The following is a 25767-nucleotide window of genomic DNA, read 5'->3' as shown; positions in this document are numbered from 1 at the left end:
CAAACAAAAAGTTGAAAAACTGAAGACGCGAAAAATTCAAAAATCGAAAAATTCAGAAACTAAAAGATCGAAAAATGCAAAATCGAAAAAACGAAATCTCTATATCATAACCGAAATATTGTAAATTAAAGAAATCGGAAAATGGAATAACTGGAAATTAAAAAATAGCAAAACTGAAAAATTGGAAAATCAAAGAACTGAAAAATCGAAAATTGAAAATTTGAATAATTGAATAAACGAACAATTATGAAACCGAAAGAAACATTGAAAAAATAAAAGAACTGAAAAAACGAAAAATTGTGATGTAAAATCGAGAAAAGGAAGATTAAAAAACCGAGTAAATGAAAAATAAAAATAAAAATCAGAAACTTGAAAAACAGAGGAAACGAATAATGGATAAATCGAAAAATTAAAAATTGAGATACTGAAAAATCAAAAAACTAAAAACTGAGAAACTGAAAATACGAAAAATAAAGAATTGGAAGTCGAAAAATTGAACAACTGAAAAGTTGAAAAATTTGAGAAGCGAAAAATTTAAAAATCGGAAGATTCAGAAACTTGAAAATCGAAAAGGTGCAAAATCGAAAAAACGAAATACGTACTGTATTACCAAAATATTGAAAATTATCTAAGGAAATCGGAAAATCGAATAATTGGAAATCCCAAAATTGCAAAAAAAATTGAGGAATTGAAAAATTGAAAATTGAAAATTTGAAAAATTGAATAAACGACAAATTATAAAACACATTTAAAAAATAAAAGAACTGCGCAAAACGAAAAATTCTGATATAAATTAGAGAAAATGAAAATTGAAAGATCGCATAAATAAGAAAACAAAAATTTGGAAAATTGAGGAAAGAGTAATTGAAAAATCTAAAAATTAAAAATTAAGCTATTGAAAAATCAAAAAATTAAAAACTAAGAAACTGAAAAATTGAAGAAGAAAAAATTGTAATAACGAAAAATTGCAAAATTGAAAAATTTCAAATCGAAAAACCGAACAAACAAAAAGTTGAAAAATTGAAGACTCGAAAAATTAAAAAATCGAAAAATTCAGAAACTAAAAAATCGAAAAAATGCAAAATCGAAACGACGAAATATGTATTTTATTACCGAAATATTGAAAATTAGAGAAATGGAAAATGGAATAACTGCAAAACAGAGAAATTTTAAAATTGGAAAATCAAAAAACTGAAAAATCAAAAATTGAAAATTTAAATAATCGAATAAACGAAGAATTATAAAACCGAAAGAAACATTGAAAAAATAAAAGAACTGAAAAAACGAAAAATTGTGATATAAAATCGAGAAAATGAAAATTAAAAAACCGAGTAAATAAAAAATTAAAATAAAGAATTGTAAACCCAAAAATTGCACAACTGAAAAGTTGAAAAATTGGAAAAGCAAAAAATTTAAAAATCGGAAGATTCAGAAACTTGAAAATCGAAAAGATGCAAAATCGGAAAATCGAATAATTGGAAATCCCAAAATTGCAAAAAAAATGAGGAATTGAAAAATTGAAAATTGAAAATTTGAAAAATTGAATAAACGACAAATTATAAAACACAATGAAAAAATAAAAGAACTGCGCAAAACGAAAAATTCTGGTATAAATTAGAGAAAATGAAAATTAAAAGATCGCATAAATAAGAAAACAAAAATTTGAAAACTTGAGGAAAGAGTAATTGCAAAATTGAAAAATTTCAAATCGAAAAACCGAACAAACAAAAAGTTGAAAAATTGAAGACTCGAAAAATTAAAAAATCGAAAAGTTTAGAAACTAAAAAATAGAAAAAATTTAAAATCGAAAAAACGAAATATGTATATTATTACCGAAATATTGAAAATTAGAGAAATCGGAAAATGGAATAACTGGAAATTCCAAAATTGCAAAACTGAAAAATTTAAAAATTAGAAAATCAAGGAACTGAAAACTCGAAAACTGAAAATTTGAATAATTGAATAAACGAACAATTAGTATCAAACAGAAACACTGAAGAAATAAAGGAACTGAAAAAACGGCAAATTGTGATATAAAATCGAGAAAATGAACATTAAAAAATCGAGTAAATGAAAAATAAAAATAAAAATCAAAAACTTAAAAAAATTGAGGATACGAAAAAGAAAAATCGAAAAATGAAAAACTGAGAAGCTGAAAAATCAAAAAATTAAAAACCGTGAAACTGGAAAACGAAAAATGAAAAATTGTAATATCAAAAAAAAGCAAAATTGAAAAATTGCAAATCGAAAAATTGAGCAACCGAAAAGTTGAAAAATTGAAGCGAAAAATTAAAAAATCAGACGATTCACAAACTTAAAAATCGAAAAAATGAAATATGTATTCTATAATCGAAACACTGAAAACTAAAGAAATCAGAAAATCGAATAATTGGGAATCCCAAAACTGCAAAACAGAAAAATCGTGGAATTGAAAAGTCGAAATTCAATAAACGAAAAATTATAAAACCGAAGGAAACATTGAAAAAATAAAGGAACTGAAAAAACGAAACATTGTGACAAAATCGAGAAAATGAAAATTAAAAAATTAGGTAAATAAAAAATAAAAATAAAATCAAAAACTTGAAAAATTGAGGAAACGAATAATTGAAAAATCGAAAAATTAAAAATTGAGAAACTGAAAAATCAAAAATCAAAAATTGATAAACTGTAAAATTTGAACAAAGGAAAAGTTGAAAAATTTGGAAGTCTAAAAATTGAAAAATTGATAAAATTAAAGATGAAAAAACAATCATAGTTCAGAGAAGGTTTATTAAGGGAAATTTTGAGATGACGTGCTCGATATTTTAGAAGAGGATAAACGAATAAATTTTGATTAACGATAACTTAAAACGTTTGCAATATTTCAAAGCATTCGGTTTTGCAATTTCAAAGTTACATGATTGTCCTAATATACATCCAAAATTTGACAACAACTGGTCCAGTAGTTTCGAAGATTATGTGTCTAATACAAATTGATACAGACAACAGGCAGACAGACAGACGGAAACGGGAGCTAAATTACCCTACGCTCACGAAGTAAAAAACCAATCCTAGTGATAAATTACTCAAAACGGCCTTGCATAAACAACATCCTTGAAATAATATATTCCCCAAAGAATTTACAGGGACAACATACATTGTGTTCCACTAAATTAAATAAAAGAAGTTCTACGAGATCATTAGTCCAGAAGTTTTATCAGGTCCCACGGTGTAATAAAAAAACTGTTTCCACTAGAAATTTTCCGCGATGATTGATGTCCTCGCAGCGGTATTCCCGAGCCTATTTTTCCCGGAAAAGCCGAACTTTTCTTTTCCTTGCGGATTTTTCCGAATGAAGCCATCGTGTCCCTCCGCATCCGAAGGAGCAAATCCTGTAGAATGTCGTCGCATGTCGTGTGCTCATAACATGAAATAGACCGACAGACGTTTGTTTGTTGTTGGTCGGTAAATATGTTAATGGAGGCCGGATCGTATGTAAATGCTCCAGATGCCTTAAACTTTATAATTTTAACGTTACCAAAGCCGTGGCTATAACTGTAACAAACCATACATATGTATGAGAGTTGTCGGTGCGCGTAATGTCACCACCAACAGGAATTAATTTACCGATTAACTAATTTAACATGTAGTACATGTCTAACTCGATATCCTCCACTATCCTCCAATTAATCTTCTGCAACACACGTCTCCGGCTTGTCAAGCGTGTGAAAACACCTACTTGTTAATTATTATTATTAACTCGAGCGTAATTCGCAAACGCTCGGTATAACCTCCCCGGTGATTTTTAACTGCAAGACGACATGTGTAGGCGATTAAGCGTTTAGTAGATGGGTTTCATAGGATGAAAGTGTAATAAATTCCAACACTTAATTACTATGCAGGAACTATTTAATTAATTAAAATAATCTAGATTCTGCATAATGAATGAGTATTGAGTGGATTTCGTAGGCGAATTTTCTCGGAAAAGGTTTCATTGTGACGTGGTCAGAGAGAAAAAGTACGATAAACTCATAAATAACTCGGCTGCAATAAAGTCACATTAAATTCTCATAAAGTCGTAAAAACCAGTCAAGGATATTTATTGCTATTTTATTTAAAATTAAAAATCGTTAAATTACTACTCTCTAACGGATTCACTTCGTAATCATCGTAAAGTTGATAATTGAAGGTTGTAGGTCTGCGTTATTGTTTCAGGTTTCAGCGACCTTAAATTTAACCGTGTTACAAAGCAGATTTTATTTTTTTTTTTTTATTAATTTGTTATAATTATATAACAAAATATGCCATAATTAACCAACGTCAATCAATTTAAAAAAGGATAATTCAGATATATGTATAATATAATAATAGTAGCACTTTTTCAAATTAAAAGTAAATAATTTGGAAATGTCCAAAAACGCAGATAGAATGCTCAATTCAGATGCTGGTCCTATGGCTACATAGATAGCGTGTGGTGATCGTCTAATACAGATATCGGAATTAAACCCAAAACATAGAAAGAGCTGAACGGATTTACATAGGTATGTATTAATTTGTTGACATACGTTGTTCTTAAAATCAATCAAGACCTAATACTTAAGGTTCATTTTCCAGGCAAATAGTGGTAAGAGATAGGCTTAAAAAAATATGGATTACGTATCAATCGATGAAAATTTTGATACACGAAGGTGAAATATGACGGATATAGATGAAGCAGAAAAAATTAAAAAAGTTATTTTTCCTCGTTAAGAAAAGTTGTACTGACTTTGATTAACGAGGAAATCGTTTCACACTAAATTGTTGTTTCTGCAGAACAGCTCCAAGTTTTATTTTTTAGCAAGTAATAAGAGAAAATTGGTAAATTATTAGGTGCTGAATGACTTGGCATAGTTCTCTAACACAATCACGCAAATATACCGGGTGATTTGTTTTTTATTTGTTCGGCGAAACACTCTCACTATTGTATGATTGTCACTTTTAAGTCTTCAATTGTATCCACTGGTTGTTTAAACGTAATTTATTTGATTTTTATCCAAAATAGAAAAAATAATAAGCGAAACGAATTTGCGAAAACGAAAAAAGCACACGTTATGCAAAAAATGACAACAATATTTTGGTTTAATTTTCACTGTTATACAAACAGATACAAAAACTTGTTTTGTATTATAGCTTCCGGTTCGAACTGGGAACAGCAGTGTTTTGCGCTCTTTTGATGATCAAAATGTAAATACGGGAAACAATATTAATGTTTGTAAAAAGTAGTTTTGAAACAATTTTAGTATTCGTACGCGTGGTTTATTTGTTTAAAATAAACAAATTTTAATCTATATTTAAATACATGTGGGCGTAAATTATATTTTGCGTTGTTTGATGTTATCTATTGTGAATTAGCTACCTTTGTGCCAGAAAATAGCACAAGCTTTAAAATGAAATTTTGCTTAATTGATTTAAAATGAAATTTTGCTTAATTAATTGGTCTTCACAAACACCTTTAAATTTATTTGTCAGTTTAGCGACTATAATATAATGAAAACTAAGAAATGGAAAGTTTAAAAAATCGAAAAATTAGCAATCGTAAAATCAAAAAATTAAAATATCGAAAAATGTAAAATTCCACAACTGAAATGTCGAAAAATTGAGAAATCCAAAATCGAAAAATTGGAAAATCGCAGCCCAACCGTTGAAAATTCGAAAAGTTGAAAAACCTAGAAATCCAGAAATGGAAAAATCGAAATATCGAAAAATCGAGAAGTCGAAAAATCAAGAAATCGAGATTTAAAAAAATCGTTTAATTGGAACATCGAAAAATCGAGAAATCGACAAACCGAAAAATATCGAAAAACTGAAAAATCCAGAAATGGAAAAATTCCCAAAACTGAAATGTTGAAAACTGACAAACCGAAAAATTGAAAAGTCGGAAAAAAATTAATAACCGTAAAATCGAATTGAAAAATCAAAACATCGAAAAATCTAAAAACTGAAAAATCGAAAAATGAGTAATCAAGAAATTTAAAATTTAAAAAATCAAAAAACTGAAGAATCGAAAAATTGAAAAATCGAAAAGTATAAAATTTAAAAAACGAGGAATCAAAAAAATCTAAAATTTAAAAAATCAAAAATTTGAAAAATCGGAAAACTGAAGAAGCGAGAAATCCAAAATCGAAAAATTGGAAAATCGCAGCCAAACAGTCGAAAATTCGACAAGACGAAAAGCCCAGAAATCCAGAAATGGAAAAATCGAAAATCGAAAAATTTAAAAATTGAACATCGAGAAATCGAAACATTAAAAGATCAAGTCGAAAAATCGAGAAATCGAAATAACCCAAGATCGAAATTTAAAAACATCGTTAAATTGAATCATCGAAAAATCGACAAACCGAACAATATCGAAAAACTAAAAAATTCAGAAATTAAAAAATTCCCAAAACTGAAATCTTGAAAACTGAAAAACCGAAAACTTGAAAAAGTGGGAAATCGAAAAGTCGAAAAAAATAATCCTAAAATTGAAAAATTGAAAAAAAGAAAACGGTAGAATTTAAAAAACCGAAAAATTGAAATATCGAAAAGCTGAAAAATCAAAAAACGAGAAATCGAGAAATCTAAAATTTAAAAAACCGAAAAATTCAAACATCGAAAAATCTAAAAACTGAAAAATAGAAAAACGAGTAATCGAGAAATTTTAAATTTAAAAAATCAAAAAACTGAAGAATCGAAAAATTGAAAAATTGAAAAATCGAAAAATATAAAATTTAAAAAACCAGGGATTAAAAAACTCTAAAATTTAAACAAAAATTTGAAAAATCGAAAAACTGAAGGAACGAAAAATTGAAAAAGCCAGAAATAGAAAGATTTCAAAACAGAAATCTCGAAAAATTGAAAAATCCAAAATCGAAAAATTGGAAAATTGAACATCGAGAAATCGAAACATTAAAAGATCGAGTCGAAAATCAAGAAATCGACAAACCGAAAAATATCGAAAAACTGAAAAATCCAGAAATAAAAAAATTCCCAAAACTGAAATCTTGAAAACAGGGAAACCGAACATTTGAAAAAGTGAGAAATCGGAAAATCGAAAAATCGGAAAAAAATTAATAATAGTAACATTCAAAAATTGAAAAAAAAGAAGGTGAAATTTAAAAAACTGCAAAATTGAAATATGTATCCAAAAACTGAAAACTTAAAAAACGAGAAATCGAGAAATCTAAAATTTAAAAAATCAAAATCTGAAGAAACGAAAATTGAAAAATCCCAAAAATGAAATGTCTAAAAATTGGGAAATACAAAATTGAAAAATCGAAACATCGAAAAATTGGAAAATCGAAAAGCCGAAAAGTCGAAAATTCAAAAACCGGGAAATTAAGAAATCGAAAAATCGAAATTTCAAACAATTAAAAAATTGAAACTTTGTGAAATCGAAACATCAAAAGATCGAGAAATCGAGAAATGAAAAATTGGAAAATTTGAAAACTGAAAAATTGAAAGATGGAAAAATTCAAGAAAAATTGCACGAAAAATTGAAAAATACCAAAATGTAAAATCAACAATTCGAAGATGAAAAGTCCAAAAATCGAAAATTTAAAAAATCGAACTGAAAAATCAAAAACTTGAAAAATTGAAAAATTGATGCATTATCTACCTCAAAAATCGAGAAATCAAGAAGCTGAGAAGCCGAAACATCTAAAAGTCTAGAAATCGAGAATTGAGAAAATCAAAAAATCAAAAATCTAAAATTCGAACATTTAGAAACGCCCACACTTGAAAAATTATAAATTGAAAAACCTCAAAACTGAAATATCAAAAAAGTGAGCAATCGATACATTTTAAAATAGCAAAACTGAAATATCAAAAAACTGATAAATCGAAACTTGAGAAATAGAAAAATTGAAAAACCAAAAAATCGAAAATATAAAATATCGAAAAATTTAAGTATCAAAAAATTTCCAAAGCTGAAAGCTGGGAAATCGAATACTTGAAAAAGTGAGAAATATAAGCTCGAAAAATCAAAAACGAGCTATCGAGAAATGAAAATATCTGAAATTAAAAAAAAATGAAAAAACCAAAAATCTAAAGTTTGGGGAATCAAAAAGTTAACAAACCGAAAAGTATAAAAAGCGAAATGAAATGAAAAAATTCAGAAGTCGAAAAATCGAAGCCCAACATTGAAAAATCGGAAAATGTAAAATTTAAATTGAAAAATGAAAAAATCCAAGAATTGAAAAATAAAAAAATCGAAAAATTGAAGAAGCGAAAAATTGAAAAAGCCAGAAATAGAAAAAATCCCAAAATTGAAAAAACGAGAAATTGAGAAATCCAAAATTCAAAAATCGAAACATCAAAAAATTGAAAAATCTCAGCCCAACCATTAAAAATTCGAAAAGTCAAAAAATCCAGAAATCCAGAAATGGAAAAATCGAAATATCGAAAAATTCAAAAATTGCAACATCGAGATCGAAACATTATAAGATCGAGTAATGGAAAAATCGAGAAATCGAAATAGCCCAAAATATAAAAATTATAAATTGAAAAAGCACCAAATTTAAAATAAAAAAAAATCGATAAATTGAAATATCAAAAAAACAGGGAATCTGAACAACTGAAAAATCCTAACATCCGAATCTCGATAAATCGAGAAATGGAAAAATCGAAAAATTTTAAAACTTCAAAAATCGAAAACTGAAATTATGAAAAACTGAACACTCGAAAAATTGAAAAGTCGCAAAACTCAAATATCGAAAAATCAATACATCGAAAAATTGAAAAGTGGAAGAAAAATTGAAGAATTTGTTAACTAAAGATCATAAAAATAGAAATATCGAAAAACTGACGCATCGAAAAATGTAAAATCGAGAAATAAAAAAGTGAAAAAAAAAATTAAGAATCGAAAAACTGAAAAATCTGACAGTAGCACTACTACGGCCATTTACCTAAGGTACTTGCGTATAGAGTTGAAAAACTGAAAAACTTCAAAACTCATACATCAAAAAACTAAGGAACTGAAAAACCTGAAATCGAGAAATCGAAAAGTCGAAAAATCGAAAATTTTAAAAATCTAAAAATTGAAAAATCGTAGATTCATAAAAATTAAAGCATTAAAAATTACAAAAATCGAAAAATCTAGAAATCAAAAAGTCGAGAAACCGAAACATCGATGAAAAGTCGAGAAATCCAGAAATATGTAGTAAAATCAAAAAATTGAAAAATCGAAGTAACTAAAAGTCGACAAAAGTCGAAAAATCGGGAAACCAAAAAATTGATTAATGGATGGAAATCAAACATTCGAAAATATAGAAACAACAAAAACTGAAGAATTAAAAACTGAAAAATTGAAAAACTGAATAATCGAAATCCGAACAGTCGAAAAATCGAAAGATCGTCAAAAAATTGAAAAATCGGTATAAAATATGGAAAATTGAAAAATTCCCAAATCAATCAAAAACCTGAAAAAGTGAGAAATCGAAAAATCGAAACGTCGAAAAATTTTAAAAATAGGAAAACCAAAATATCGAGAAATGAAAAATAAAAAAAAACGAAAAATCAAGCAGTCGAAAAATCTAAAATTTAAAAAATCAAAACATTGAACAATCCCAAAAATAAAACGTCCAAAAATTCGAAAAGGAGAAAAATCAATAATTCTAAAAATCGAAAAATCTAAATATCGAGAAATTAAAAAAATCAAACATTGAGAAATCGAAACATCAAAAGACGAGAAATCGAGAAGTCGAAAAATGGAGAAATCGAAATACTCCAAAATCGATAAATCGAAAAACTAAAAATTGAAAAATACAATACCTTTAATAAAAAAAACGATAACTTGATTGAAAAATTGGGAAACTAAAAAATCAAAAAAAAAGAAATCTAGAAATCGACAAATATTTCAAAATCACCAAACTCAAAAATTTAACACTAATACGGCTAACTAAGGTATTTACGTATTTAGTTTTCGCAAATTCTCAAGTGTGGATTTAATTTCTTTAATAGGAATGAAAGCAACGGGAATTAGCGATTCAATAACGTGTAACAAAATAGAAAATTACATCTATGCAACAACAACAAAATATAATCAAGGCTTGGTTGTCGGCATTAATTTAATTTATTTGTCAATTTAGCGACTATAATATAATGAAAACTAATTACGTCTATTACGTCTGTGACTCCAGCGTGCTATTAAATTCATCACTTTCAAGTAATTTAATAGAACGTCAGACGGCATTTTGAAATTTAGATTGATATTACTCGTGACAGCAATAATTTACTTTTAATTTCCGCTTCCGTGTAGTGCACGTTTTATTATCTCTGATGTGGTTTACCAGAGAAAAACCAATTTATTTATTACTCTCTCCAGAAGAAAACCTCCTCGTCCCAAATAAGTCGCTCTTTAACAGTCAAAGCGAATTCCCCCTAGAGTTAATTCCTTCGCAATGCAGAGTGCTCCCGATCGTGAAAAAGCACCCGGCATGTTTTGATAAAAGAATTCAACATGCGTCCGTTGTAAATTGTGTAGAGGCTATCGGCTGTCATGTTCTTCTAAGGAGTGAACATACCGCACGTTGTACTTTGTCTCGTTATCTGTGTAGCGTTATCGAGATTACCCACTCTTCGATGATTTTAAGATACCGCCATCGGAACAATGGATTCTATTACTATATTCAGACGGCCGCCATTTCGTCCCGTAAAAATTTATAATTAGCCATTGAAAGCGCGATTTTTGCGCTGACTGAATTCCTGGTGCAGACATAACGCCGTTTAATGCCCATAACTGTGCGCGCTCAATCGGACTGTTTTAAATTGCGAAAAGCGATTGTGGTGAGGAAACGGAGTTTCGATGGGTTTTTCTGGCTTGGCGGCGAGGTGTTGCGATCTTTGCACTGCGAACTCGAGCCATGCATTTCGACTTAAAATTATTGTAATGATTTCATTAATTGCCTCAATATCAAGAATTGTTTTGGAAGAAGTAGAAAAACTGAAGTTTCAATGGCAAAATTTACAATTTGTTCAACGTCGCCATACGGCCTTAAACCCATAATTTTTCAACAAGATGATTCCCATCCTTAACGGCAATCTTTTGGCATGGCCACCACGGTCACCTGATTTAAATCCAACCGAAAATGTCTGGGATATTATGGAGAAAAGACTGAGTCGTTTACCTCATCCTCTCAACACATTAGATGAATTACGTCCACAGTGCCTAGAAGGGTTACTTGTTTTTTTGTAAATACAATTTTTTTGTTTTTGTTGAAAATTTAATCCATTGTTTGACTTTCTGCTTTACTTATTTTTAGAAAATTTCAACGTTCTAAGACTGCTCCTTCAGAGCGGTATTTTTTTAAACGTAGGTACTGTATATTTAAAACAATGTTACGAAAAATCGAACAACTGAAAAATTGAAATATCGTCAAAAATCGAAAAATCAAAAAATGGAAAAATTCCCAAAACTGAAATGTTAAAAACTGAGAAATCGAAAACTTGAAAAAATGAGAAATCGAAAGGTTGAAAAATTTTAAAAACCAAAAAACCGAGATATTAAGAAATGGAAATTTTGAAAAATTAAAAATTGTAAAATCGAAAAATTGAAAAATCGAAAACAGTAAAATTTAAAAATCGAAAAACTGAAAAATCAATAAACGAGAAATCGAGAAATCTAAAATTTGGAAAACCAAAAAACTGAAGGACCCAAAAATTGAAAAATCCCAAAACTAAAATGTCGAAAAACTGGGAAATCAAAAAATTGAAACATCGAAACATCGAAAAATATAAAAATCGAAGAGCCGAAAAGTCAAAAATTTGGAAAATCGAAAAATCGAGAAACTGGAAAATTTAAAAACTGAAAAATTGAAAATTCGAAATAAAAAAAGAGAAATCAAGAAATCTAGAAGTCTGAAATTTAAAAAATTGAATAATTGAAAATAATAAAACTAAAGAGTCGATAAATTGAAAAATCCAAAAACTCAAACATCGAAAAATCGAAAAACTGAAGTCTAGGAAAAATTGCACGAAAGATCCCAAAATGTAAAATTGAAAATCGAAGACGAAAAGTCTAAAAATCGAAAATTTAAAAATCGAAATGAAAAATCAAAAATCTCAAAAGTCGAAAAGATGTAAAATGAAAAATCGAAAAATTGAAAAATCGAAAACAGTAAAATTTAAAAATTGAAAAACTCAAAAACCAAAAATCTGAAGAACCCAAATATTGAAAAATCCCAAAACTGAAATGTCAAAAAATTGGGAAATCAAAAAATTGAAAAATCGAAAGATCGAAAAATTGGAAAGTAGAAAAGCCGAAAAGTCGAAAATTTGAAAAATCGAAAAACCGCGAACTCAAAAAATCGAAAAATCGAGAAACTGGAAAATTTACAAACTGAAAAATTGAAAGTTCGAAATAAAAAACAAGAAATCAAGAAATCTAAAAGTCCAAACTTAAAAAATCGAATAATTGAAAATCAAAAAACTGAAGACTCGAAAAATTGAAAAATCCAAAAACTGGAACATCGAAAAATCGAGAAATCGAAAAACTGAAAGCCTAGGAAAAATTGCACGAAAAATCCCAAAATGTTAAATTGAAAAATCGAAGACGAAAAGTCTAAAAATCGAAAATTTAAAAATCGAAATGAAAAATCAAAAATCTCAAAAAACGAGAAACTGGAAAATTTAAAAACTGAAAAATTGAAAGTTTGAAATAAAAAAAAACGAGAAATCAAGAAATCTAGAAGTCTAAAATTTAAAAAATTGAATAATTAAAAATCAAAATTCTGAAGAGTCGAAAAATTGAAAAACCCAAAAACTCAAAAATCGAGAAATCGAAAAACTGAAAAGTCTAGGAAAAATTGCACGAAAAATCCCAAAATCTAAAATTGAAAATTCGAAGACGAAAAGTCTAAAAATCTAAATTTACAAAACCAAAAAACTGAAGAATCCAAATATTGAAAAATCCCAAAACTGGAATGTCAAAAAATTGAAAAATCCCAAAACTGGAAAGTCAAAAAATTGAAAAATCAAAAAATTGAAAAATCGGTACATCGAAAAACTGGAAAGTAGAAAAGCCAAAAAGTCGAAAATTTGAAAAATCGAAAAACCGCGAACTCAAAAAATCGAGAAATTGGAAATTTACAAACTGAAAAATTGAAAGTTCGAAATAAAAAAAACGAGAAATCAAAAAATCTAAGTCTAAAATAAAAAAAATTGAATAATGAAAATCGAAAAAACTGATGAGTCGAAAAATTGAAAAACCCAAAAACCCAAACATCGAAAAATCGATAAATCGAAAAACTAAAAAGTCTAGGAAAAATTGCACGAAAAATCCCAAAAAGTTAAATTGAAAAATCGAAGACCAAAAGTCTAAAAATCGAAATGAAAAACCAAAAATCTCAAAAATCGAAAAATTATAAAATGAAAATTCGAAAAATTGAACAATCAAAAAACGAGAAATCGAGAAATCTAAAAAATACAAAACCAAAAAACTGAAGAACCCAAAAATTGAAAAATCCCAAAATTGAAATGTCAAAAAATTGGGAAATCAAAAAATTGAAAAATCGAAACATCGAAAATTTGGAAAATCGAAAAATATAAAAATCGAAAAGCCAAAAGTTGAAAAATTGAAAGTTTGAAATAAAAAGAACGAGAAATCAAGAAATCTAAAAGTCTAAAATTTAAAAAATTGAATAATTAAAAATCAAAAAAATCGAAAAGTTTAAAAATTGAAAAATTGAAGAACCGAAAAATGGAAGAATTGAAAAGTTTAAGAATTGAAAAACTGAGGAATTAAAAAATTGAAAAATCGAGAAATTGGAAAATGGTAAAACTGAAATATGGGACAATTAACAAATCGAAACTTGAAAAATCGAAAAATTGAAAAAACGAAATTGGAAATATCGAAACATTGTAAAATTGAAAATTTTAAAAACCGCAAAATTGAAAAATCCTAAATCTGAAATATTGAAAAATTGACAAATCAAAACCTCAGAAATCGAAAAATTGACAAATTAAAAAACTGAAAAATTAAAATATCCATAAATAGAAAAATTCCCAAACCTAAATTATGGAAAATTGAGAAATCGAAAACTCGAAAAAGTGAGAAATGGAAAAGTCGAAAATTTTTTAATTATGTACATGGAGAATTCGAAAAATCGAAAAATTATAAAATCGAAAAATCGAAACATTGAAAAATTGAAGAATCTAAAAATTGGAAGATCAAAAAGTGTAAAAACCGCAACCGAAAAATTGAAAAATTCAAAAATATGAAAACCAAATGCCCAAAAATCGAAAATTTGAAAAATCGAAAAACCGAATTAAGGAAAAATTAAAAATTGAAATATCAAAAGATCGAAAAATCGAAAGATCCAGAAGTCGAAAAATGGAGAAATCGAAATAGCCCAAAATTGAAAAATCGAAAAATTAAAAACTGAAAAATGGAAAAATTTTAATTAAAAAAATCGATAAATAGAAAAATCGAAAAATCGGGAAACTGAACAATCAAAAAATCATAACATCCGGATCAAAATCATCAAAATCTCGATAAATTGAGAAATTGAAAAATTTTAAAGTTGAAAAATCAAAAACTGAAAACTCAAAAAACGAGATATCGAAAAATCTGAAATTTAAAAAAATGGAAAGTCGATGAAAAATTGTTGGAAAATCGATAAACTGGAAAATCCCCAAATATACAATCAAGAGGTCGAAAAGTAAAAAATTGAAAAATTGTAAAATCGGAAAATTGAAGCATTAAAAATATAAAAATTCAAAAAACGAAGAATTCAGAAACCTAAACTCCAAAATTTAAGACATCAAAAAATTGAAAAATCACAAAACTGACTTTAACTATTTAAGAAGTTGGAAAATTGTAAAATCTAAGAATTGAAGCTTTAAAAACCTGAAAAATAGAAAAATCGGGAAATTACGAAGTTGAGAAACCGAAGCTTCAAAAATCGGGAAATGGCTAAATAAAAAAATCGAAAAATCGAAAAATCTAAATGTTGAAAAGTCGAAAAATTGAGTAATTGAAAAATTTTAAAATCAAAAATCTAAAAAATCCCAACACTAAAATATCGAAAAATTGAGAAATCGAAAAAAATTTAAAATGAAAAAATTGAAAGAAATCCGAAAACTAGAAAAATCGACAGATCGTCGATACATCGAGAAATCGACAACCCGAAAAATCTAAAATCTCTAAAATTAAAATATGGAAAAATTTAAAAATCCAGAAAAAGAAAAGTTCCCGAAATTGTAATCTTGAAAATTGAGAAATCGAAAACTTGAAAAAATAAGAAATCGAAAAATCGAAAAGTTGCAAAAATTTTAAAAATTGTAAAACCGAGATGTCGAGAAATAGATAGTTCGAAAAATCAAAAAAAATAAAAAACCTAACATCGAAAAATTGAAAAATGTTAAATTTAAAAAATCGAAAAACTGAAAAACCAATAAAAAGAGAAATCCAAATATTTTAAATTCAACAAATTGAAAAATCATAATATTGAAGAATCGAAAAATTGAAAAATTGAGAAAAAAATCCCCAAACCGTAATGCCGAAGAATTAGGAAACAAAAAATTTGAAACATTGGAAAATTGGAAAATCGAATCCAACATTACAAAATTCCAAAAGTCGAAAAACCGAAAAATCAAGTAATTGAAAAATCGGAATATCAAAAAATTTAAAAACTGGAACATCAAAAGATCGAGAAATGGAGGAATCGAAAAATTGAGAACTCGAAAAATCAAGAAATCGAAATAACCCAATATCGAAAAATCGAAACATTGAAAAGTCCAAGAAAAATTGAAGAACTGATAATCTAAAAATCCCAACAACTGAAATATCGAAAAACTGAGAATTCGAAAAGTCAAAAAATCAAAAATTTTAAAATTCGAAAAATTGAAGCTTTAGAAACCTGAAAAACTGAATTTCGAAATTTTAGAAACGACAAACGACAAAAATTGAAAAATTAGAAATCGAAAAATTAAAAAAAATTCAACACGGATTCACAAACCACAAATACTCCAAGAATGTTTGAAAGAGAAAAAGAAGGACTGCAAACAAAAGCTTTGGAAGATGAGAGCGCAAAATACTAGGAGAAGGATGCTTATGCTTGAAAAGAAGTATAAAGAGTGAGAAGTAAAGGAAAACAGATGTGGCACGTCTGTGGCATTTATTTTATTCTTTATAGTCGCTTCTTCAGTGTAGTAATCTTCTCATGCGCAAATTTCCGAATACTCTGTACATGAACCATGGTGAAAACCGGTGTCTTAGAAGCAATGTCATTACACTGAATAAAGTTGATCAACTTTGCAAAATGATTCAAAATAGTTGCTATTCTCTCACGTAAACTAGTAGAAAAACGCCAGACAGTAAAATCACCCAGAACGATCACTTTGCTTTACACCTTTTTACAACTCTTCACATCTCTTGAGAAAATCCCCGCGCCAAACCCATAAAAACCGTTTGAATGCCGGTCACACACTCTCTGAAAGCCAGGTATTTATTAGTTAATAACACTGAAATCCTCAATCCATTTCAGGTTCGCTTTTCCGAAGCACGAAGCGAACCGTTGTTTCTAATAGCTCACAAACGGCAAGTATCCACTTGGTATTGTGGACACGTAAGTCTCTATGTATTAATTATATAGAAATCGAGCTGTCCATTGAGATGTCAGGTGAATATTTCATAAAACATGCTGACTTATTGCACGATAAACCAGCGCCGGCTCAACTTCCGTCCGACTCAATTAAATCGAGAAACGCGGAACAATAAAAATCCTGAAAATCCGCGCGTTCACTCATACAATTTATACAAAGGGTATAAATTATCATCTAACGCAAACAAAAAACCAGTCACACTTCATCATACTTAAATTAGTGGTAATTTGTTGCCGGCCAACAACTATTACTAACGGTAGACATCAAGAGTCGAGATAATTCACTCGCTGGTATTTCATTTTGCTGAGTAAGTGAAACCTGATAATACGCAGAGGTGAGTCATGGTGGCTGTGGCATCAGATGAACATTTGTTGCAGGAGATTCGAGAATTAATTAGAACGAATCCGTTCATTTTTGAATTAGTACTAAATGTGTTACTATAAAGTGAAAAAACCAACATAATTTTAGAATTTAGTAGCACCTACGTGTTACCACATTCCTTAGAAAAACAGGTTGGCTTTTAAACGTATTCACCAACAATTCTTTAAGTAATTTCTCAGTTTAAAAATATCATCTATCATTTTTTCGTTCTACTAGTTGTGGATAATTACACATTTAAAAATAATTAATTTATTGCTCACCTTGCGAGCTCGAGTGTCGCCTGCTGCTCCTAGAAGCCGCTTCTACCACGCGACTAAGCCGTTTCTGCAAAGCTTCTTTTTCGCGATATCTGAAAATAAACCACATTTAATTAAGTCCTGCCTCAGCAAACCGTTTACAAGTGTCGTTTCGGATTTTAATGACCATCGACAGACTGTGCACACTATAATGAAGGCGCCTCCACCATTATAAATACTTCATTAGCAGCGGCATTAAACTAGACGGATGATTAAGAATATCGAGCTTCTGGTTCCGGAAATCCATAAAATCCGAGTGCTCGATAAATCGTTATCTGTCGATCCGTCCGAGCTAATCTTAATACAACAATTTGTTAAGTGGACACGCCTTATTTATTTTGGTTATTAATGAACGGATGTTAGCACCTGAAAGATAAATTTCCTTTTGGGAAGGAATCGTGTAATAAAATCTGAGACAAGTTGGTTCAACCCAAATGTATGATTCAAGGTTGAAGACTACAATAAAAAAGGTAACGGTTTTGGACAAGTGTCGGTTTCTGGAAGAGATTAACATCAGGAGTGAGCTTCAACGCTAAAGCGAAAATAAATCAAACGGAACAGAAAAGGTAATAAACGTTAACGGATGAAAAATGGGATGGGTGAATAAAGTTTCTTCGGAGGAATTTCCGGGCAGGGATATTTAGTGTTATAGGGGAGCTTTCGATCTAATAATGTGTGCCCATAGTGTGTGTAAAAAATGTCTAAGCGTATACAAAATGATTGGTGTTATATTAAATATTAAAACATTTTATGAAGATTTTCTTGGCTCACTTAACGTCATATTTTTCGTATCAATAATATATACAGTGTCCCAATTTGTGGTGGAAAACTACGCATTTATCAGTCTATCGAAAATTTTCCTTCTCATTAAGTTGTATTATTTTAAATAAAACACCCTATATATTTTACACTTTTGGATTATTTATGGAAAAAAAGGAACTGGGAATTTTGAAAATCTGAGCTTTTGGGAAAACTGCCAAAAATCTAAAAAAATTTTGAGATATTATATCTTGAAGTGGTGCTATGCAAAAATGTGGCCGAAACAAAGTTCTGGAATTCGAAATCTAAAAAAAAAATTGTTACGTAATTTTCAAAAGTGGTGAAAAAGTTGCAAAAAAAATCCACAAAAATTCTGTGATATAGATCTCAACGCGTTGATTTCAAAAATATAATGTGTTTATGCCCCCTGAACAAAATTCTCGAAATATAAGCTTTAACACACAATATTTTTAAAAATCAAAAATTTGCATATTTCTTATTGAAGATTCTGGAAAAATGGTAGGAATTTCAGAAGAAATGAAGCCGGAAATAAATTCTGAAGATCGAAATCTGTAAAAAAAATCGAAACTGGTAAAAAAAGGTCGAAAATAAAAAAATGAGTTTTTCGAAAACTCGTCAAAAAATCCACAAAATTGGCATATTTTTCCTGAAAATTCTGAAAAAAATGGAGCAGTTATCGAAAAAAGTGAAGCTGTAAACAACTTGTGGACATCAAAATGCACAAAAATATCTCTCTAAGTAATTTTAGATATTGAAAATTTGAACTTTAGGGAAAGTTTCCAGAAAATTCACAAAAAATTCTAGGACATAGATCTTTCAGTGATCTTCACAAAATTACCGCATTTTATATTGAAAATTCTGGAAAAATGGTAGCAATTATCAAATAAATAGAGCCGATGTTATTATCTTCTGGAGATTGAAATCCAAAAAAGAATGTCTTTGGACAATTTCGAAAGTGCTCTGAAAACTGTCGAATATTTCCATAAGGATTTAGTATTGAAAAATTGAGCTTTTGAAAAAACATCGCAAAAAATGTGAGATCTGGATCTCCACGTGTTGACTCTAAATTCTAGTGATTTTATGACCCGGAGCAAAATTATGGAAAAATAGTACCTACTTATCTTCGAAAAAATCTAGTCAAAAAAACTTCTGGATATGAAAATCTACAAAAAAAATTCTTCAGCTAATTTTTGAAACTACTTGAAAAAAGGTCGAAAATTTTATGAGTAAGAATTTTTGAACAAATGATACCAAAATAAATTCTAAAACTCGAAATATTAAAAAAAATCTTCAAATAATTTTCCAAACGCCTCGATAAGAGGTTGAAAATTTTATAGTTTATGGTCCCGGAGCAGGATTTTGGAAATATTCGATTTGAAAGAGAAAAATTTGAAAAATACCTAGATAAATTTCCCATTTCATAAGAAGATTCTGGAAATACGAATTTTCGGATAAATGAAGCCAAAAATAACTTCTGGAGGCCGGAATCTACAAAAAAATACTTCAGGTAATTTTCGAAACTAGTCGTAAAAAAGCTGAAAATTTTATGACTTAAAAAAATTGAGGTTTTGCAAAAGTTGTCTAAAGATCCACAAAAAATTCTAGGGTGCTTTTTGTTGATTTCAAAAATATAGCGTGTTTATGATTCCGAGTAAAATTTTGGAAATACTCGGTATTAAAGGGAAAATTTTAAAAAATCCATAAATTATCATATTTCTTATGACGATTCTGGAAAAATGGTACGAATTTTCGAAAAAATCAAGGCAAAAATATTTTTATATTTTTGGATATGGAAATCTACAAACAAATACTTCAGCTAATTTTCGAAATTACCCGAAAAAAAGTCGAAAATTTTATGACTTTAGAGTTTTAAAAAAACTGAGATTTCGGAAAAGTTGTCTAAAAATCCACACAAAAAATCTAGGATTTAGATACATCTCCACTTGTTGATTCCAAAAATATAGCCTGTTTATTTATGGTCTCGGAGTAAGATTTTGGAAATATTCGATTTTAAAAATGAAAATTTGAGAAATCCATAAACTGCCCCATTTCATAAGAAGATTCTGGAAAAATGATACGAATTTTCGAATAAATGAAGCCAAAAATAACGTCTGGATGCTGGAATCTAAAAAAAAAAATACTTCCGGTAACTTTCGTCACTAGTCGAAAAAAAAAATACGACTTAAAAAATTGATCTTTTTGAAAAGTTGTCTAAAGATATACAAAAAAATTTTATGAGCAAGAATTTTCGAAAAAATGACGCCAAAACAAATTCTAAAAGTCGAAATATGCAAAAAAAATATCTTCACGAAATTTTCAAAACTACTCGGAAAAACGTCGATAATTTTATGATTTTAGAGTATTAAAAAATAGAACTTTTGGAAAAGTTGCCTAAAAATCCACAAGAAATTCTAGGGTGTAGATCTCGCTTTTTGTTGATTCCAAAAAATATAGCGTGTTTACAGTTCCGGAGCAAAATTTTGGAAATATTCGGCTTGGAAGGCAAAATTTTGAAAGATCCATAAAGTATATTATTTCTTATGAAGATTCTGGAAAAATGGTACAAATTCTCAAAAAAATCAAGGCAAAAAACTTCCGTATGTGGAAATCTACAAAAAAAATCTTCAGCTAATTTTCGAAACTACTCGAAAAAAGGTCGAAAATTTTATGAGTATGAATTTTTGGAAAAATGACGCCAAAATAAATTCTACAGGTCGAAATATGCAAAAAAAATCTCCTCAGGTAATTTTCGAAACTACTCGAAAAAAGGTCGAACATTTTTTGACTTTAGAGTATAAAAAAATTAAGATTTAAGAAAAGTTATCTAAAAATCCACAAAAAATTCTAGGGTGTAGAACTCGCTTTATATTAATTCCAAAAAGATACAAATTTTGGAATAAACGAAGGCAAAAATAACTTCTGGAGGCCGAAATTAACGAAAAAAAAGGGGTAATTTTCGAAACTAGTAGAAAAAAAGTTGAAAATTTTACGACTTAAAAAATTGAGGTTTTGAGAAAGTTGTCTAAAGATCCACAAAAAATTCCAAAAATATAGCGTGTTTATGGTACCGGAGCAAAATTTTGGAAATACTCGGTTTGAAAGGCAAAATTTTGAAAAATTCATAAATTGTCATATTTCTTATGAAGATTCTTGAAAAATGGAGCGACTTTTCAAAAAAATCAGGTCAAAAAAACTCCCGGATGTGGAAATTTAAAAAAAAAAATCTTCAGCTAATTTTCGAAACTACTCGAAAGAAGATTGAAAACTATAGGATTTAAAAAAAATGGCGCTTTGGAAAAGTTGTCCAAAAATCCACAAAAATTTTTATGAGTAAGAATTTTATAAAAAATGATGTTAAAATAAAATCTAAAGGTCGAAATATGCACAAAAAATATATTGAAGAAATTTTCAAAACTACTCGAAAAAAGGTCGAAAATTTTATTTTAGAGTATTAAAAAATTAAACTTTCGGAAAAGTCCACAACAAATTCCAGCGTATAGATCTCGCTTTTGTTGATTCCAAAAATATAGCTTCCGAGCAAAATTTTGGAAATATTCGATTTGGAAGGCAAAAGTTGAAATATCCATAAATTATCATATTTATTATGAAGATTTTGGAAAAATGATACGAATTTCCGAAAAAATCAAGACAAAAAAACTTCTGGGTGTGGAAATCTATAAAAAAATTCTTACTCGAAAAAAGATCGAAGACTTTATGAGTACGAATTTTTGAAAAAAATTACGCCAAAATAAATTCGAAAGGTCGAAATATGCAAAAAAAGTCTTCCCAAGTAATTTTCGAAACTACTCGAAAAAAGGTCGAAAATTTTATAACTTTAGAGGATTAAAAAATTTAGGTTTCGGAAAAGTTGTCAAAAAATCCACAAAAAAATTCTAGGATGTAGGTATAGCTCGCTTTTTGTTGGTTCTAAAAATATAGCGTATTTATGGTTCCGGAGCAAAATTTTAGAAATACTCGGTTTGAAAAACAAAATTTTGAGAATCCATAAACTGCCCTATTTAATACGAAGATTTTGGAGAGATGGTAGGAATTTTCGAAGAAGTGAACCCAAAACGATTTTCTGGACATCGAAATATACAAAAAAATCTTTTCAAGCAATTTTCGAAACTAGTTGAAAAGAGATTCAAAAGTTTATAGTAGGGAGTAAAAAATTGGGATTTTGGAAAATTGTCTAAAAATCCAAAAAAATTCCAAAGATATTTCGATCACGACTTTGTACATATTTGGACTGAAACATAAAATTATTAAAAATCCTAAAAATGGTCACATAATCGTCCTGAAGATTTTGAAAAGTTGGTAGCAATTTTCGAAAAATGGAGTCAAAATTAATTTCTGACAGTCAAAATTTCCAAAAAAATTTTTTTAAGTGATTTTCAAAAGTAATCGAAAATATGCGAAAAAGACACTAGGGGTTCCAAAATTGTTTCAATTTTTTTTAAAACCGCCATAAGCAGTTATAGTTAGCCCCACCCTCCCACCCCGTCTCCTGTAAAAGCTAATTTTATTTGCTCTTAACTGAAAGAAGTCATATAAAAAAGTTTTAAAATCAAAAGATAAAATAGTCTGTCAACTTACATTAAAAAAAATAAGCCGTTTCGGCAAACTTTTTTTGAAATGACATTCCTAAGTTATGAATGTTAAATCAGTCATTTTTCCCCTATTCAATAATTTCTGGGAACAAAAATAGGCGAGGATAAAAAAAACAAGGATTTTAAGCAAAATTTATTTGACAATACGATGCCATCTATTTTGTGAAGAAGATGAGTAAACAAATTTTGATTACAATTAAAATTTTGAGCTACTCGGTTGGTTGTTGTATTAAAAATCATAAAAAAAGTAACACCATTTCGATTAAAAAAATTTGTAACATTTTTGTACGTTATTTTTCTTCTTTTAATAAAATTAATAGAATTATCTACACACTTCCTCGCTATTTGTAGGCAACAGGTACTCAAACCTGCTTGTAAGACTCTTACTTCTCGCTGTTGGGCAAATGTGATTTAAGAATGAGCAACCCACAGCGACGCAACTATTCATTATGTGTTCAATTTAAATCCTCACTGGTGTGGGAATAATAATTTTCACATCGAATTTTCGATAAAATTACACACACGGAAAAGGAAATTAAAACCGAAATCACAGATACGCTTGAAATTGCTCGTTTTTTTCTCCAGATAGGAAGATAGGAATTAGAGGACTAAAAAACGGTAAACTTTAATTATAATAATCAATAGCCGATCTATAGACAACAAGGGTCTTCCTACAAATACTCGATAAAAAACTGTACAAATAATAAATCTCTGAAAACCAGGAAAAAATATATTTTACTGTCAAATTATGACGCGATATTGATGCGGCCATCAAAACTTGGAAAAGTTTCGCCCGAATTTACAGGAAGGATTGTGTTTCCAAAGTCCTGTTGCGGCCGTAATAAATCACGTTAATTGAAGTTTTCAAATTGAACTCAAATATTATTACAGCTAATGCCCATCTAATTATAATGTCCGTCTCGCCGAGGTGTTCCCGATAAAAAATTAATTGATAAAGTTAGGATGATAGACACATAATTAGGATATCTAATTTTGATAGATGGTTTAATATTAGTGCCGGAAATGCGAAGTTTCCTGATTCAATATTTCTAGCCGCTGCAGCCTCGATAATCATCATTGTCCGCTGATAATTTATTTTTTTATTAATTAGCAAACAATCCGCACGTATACAGTTATTACAGTTTTTTCTATAAATCATTACCGCGCGTAATTAAATTTCGTTCGGATGAGTATAATTAAAGTTAAACGAACTTAGAATTTCTTCAAAGGAGCGAGCGCGATGATTAATGTGAGTGTTTGTTAGAAACTCTAGATTCGTGTCAAAAACGACGCCAATTAACCTACGTCTCAATAATTGCCGATCGGAACACGGGAATTAGCATACTTGCGGCTTCCGCTTCGGACGCAAGGTAACCGTGACAAAAGTGACAAAAGAAAAGTTATGTGGAGTGTCACAGTTTATGTTCGTTAAAATATCTCGGTACCGAGAAAGTGCAATTTAAACAAAGACACTAATCAAGCACTGAAATGCTGACACAATTTACCACATCGTTAACTGTAAAATCGAGCCTTGATTTATGGACGGCACGAAATAAATTCCGATTATTGAAGCAAAATGTGCCATAAACTTCCACAGCGGACGCGGCTGGTTACCAAACCGATACTAAACCCTGAAAAATCTGAAATACCTGAAAAAATTGCTTACAACATTGCTCTAATCAGTCTTCAGCTGCCTGAAAAATTAGTTTCTAATGGTAATTTAATTTTATTGGAAGCTTTTCGTGTCGGGCGACTCGGGTTTCAGACCTCGCTACCGAGATAACCATCGCCTTTGTGGATTTTTTAATGAAATTAAATCAATCTGGGAGATTAATTGCTGTGGCTAACAGGATGAGTGCGACCCTCCCAAATTTATTCAGGATTGAAGCGTTACTGTGAAATTACATACAATGATCCAATTAAAGCTTCAGCATGCAAGTGAAAAATTAATCATCCGAGAGAGAATTAAATTAACTTGAAAATCACTTGTTCACTTTAGCGTTTGAATTTGAATGGCCTTTTCATTTCCTCCTGAATGGAATCGGTCGTGAAAAGTGAGTTCGATTAGGTAGAGATTACGTTGCTGATTATGGCTCGGCTGGGTTCGAAATATCAATGAAAATTGAAACCGTGAAAGGAGTTTCAGGATTGTGGGACGGTGAGGTATTCACGTCCGATATTGTGTTGACTTGAATGTGGAAATAAATTATCCTTAACCCTAATGAATTTTAGTTTGTTAGTGAATTTATCACGTAATTCACTTTGTTCTTAAAAATATGATTATTGCGATAAATTCGCAATTTCAAAATCATATTTTTAAAAAATACTCAAAAAAAGTCATGTTCCCCTTTGGCGAATCTGAAAAACAGTTTTGGAATTTTCGAAAAAAAATAAGGCCTAAAATAACTTCTAGAAATCGAAATCAACTCAAATATCTCTTTAGTTAATTTTCAAAACTGTTCGAAAAATGGCCAAAAATTTCACAAAGGAGAAATCGAAAAAATTAAGCTTTGTCTATTAATGGTTTCAGATCAAGATTTTCAAAATATTCACTTCCAAAATCACAATTTCACAAATTCCTAAAAATGGTCATATTTCATTTTGACGATCCTGAAAAATGTTTGGAATTTTCTAAAAAATGAAGTCGAAAATGGCTTCTACAAATCTCTTTAGTTAATTTTCAAAACCTTTCGGAAAAAGATAAAAAATTTCATAAAGGGAAGGTATCGAAAAACTGAGCTTTAGCAAAGTTGCCTAAAAATTGTCATATTTCATTTTGACCATTCTTCAGATCGAGATCAACCCGAATTTATTTTTAGTTGGTTTTCAAAACTGTTCGGAAAAAGGCAAAAATTTCATAAAGGAGGGGATATCGACAAATTAAATCTTCAACAAAGTTGTCTAAAAATGTACAAAAAATTCTGAGATGTCGATATTGACCATGTGATTCGAAAACTATAGTTTATTGATGGTTGCAGACCAAGATTTTCAAAATATTCCTTTCAAAATCACATTTAAAAAAAAATTAAAAATGGTCATATTTCATTTTATTGATTCTGAAAAATGTTTGTAATTTTCGAAGAAATGAAACCGAAATTAAC

The 25767-nt window shown here is 28.9% G+C and overlaps 1 protein-coding gene across 2 annotated transcripts in view; it reads right to left on the bottom strand.

Annotated features, from left to right (window-relative positions):
- Positions 1–25767, bottom strand: part of Dachs (dachs) — a 205211-nt gene that overhangs the window by 126214 nt on the left and 53230 nt on the right. For both annotated transcript variants that reach the window (XM_064069739.1, XM_064069738.1), the window contains exon 3: positions 17241–17329. In XM_064069739.1, coding sequence (XP_063925809.1) covers positions 17241–17329 — 89 coding nt within the window. The remainder of the gene's footprint in view (positions 1–17240; positions 17330–25767) is intronic.

This window comes from Zophobas morio, unplaced genomic scaffold (genome assembly GCF_036711695.1).
Source record: "Zophobas morio isolate AGI-343-1 ecotype UQ-CSIRO unplaced genomic scaffold, CSIRO_AGI_Zmor_V1 ptg000031l, whole genome shotgun sequence".
Lineage (NCBI taxonomy): Eukaryota > Metazoa > Arthropoda > Insecta > Coleoptera > Tenebrionidae > Zophobas > Zophobas morio.
This window is presented reverse-complemented; position numbering and strand designations above follow the sequence as displayed.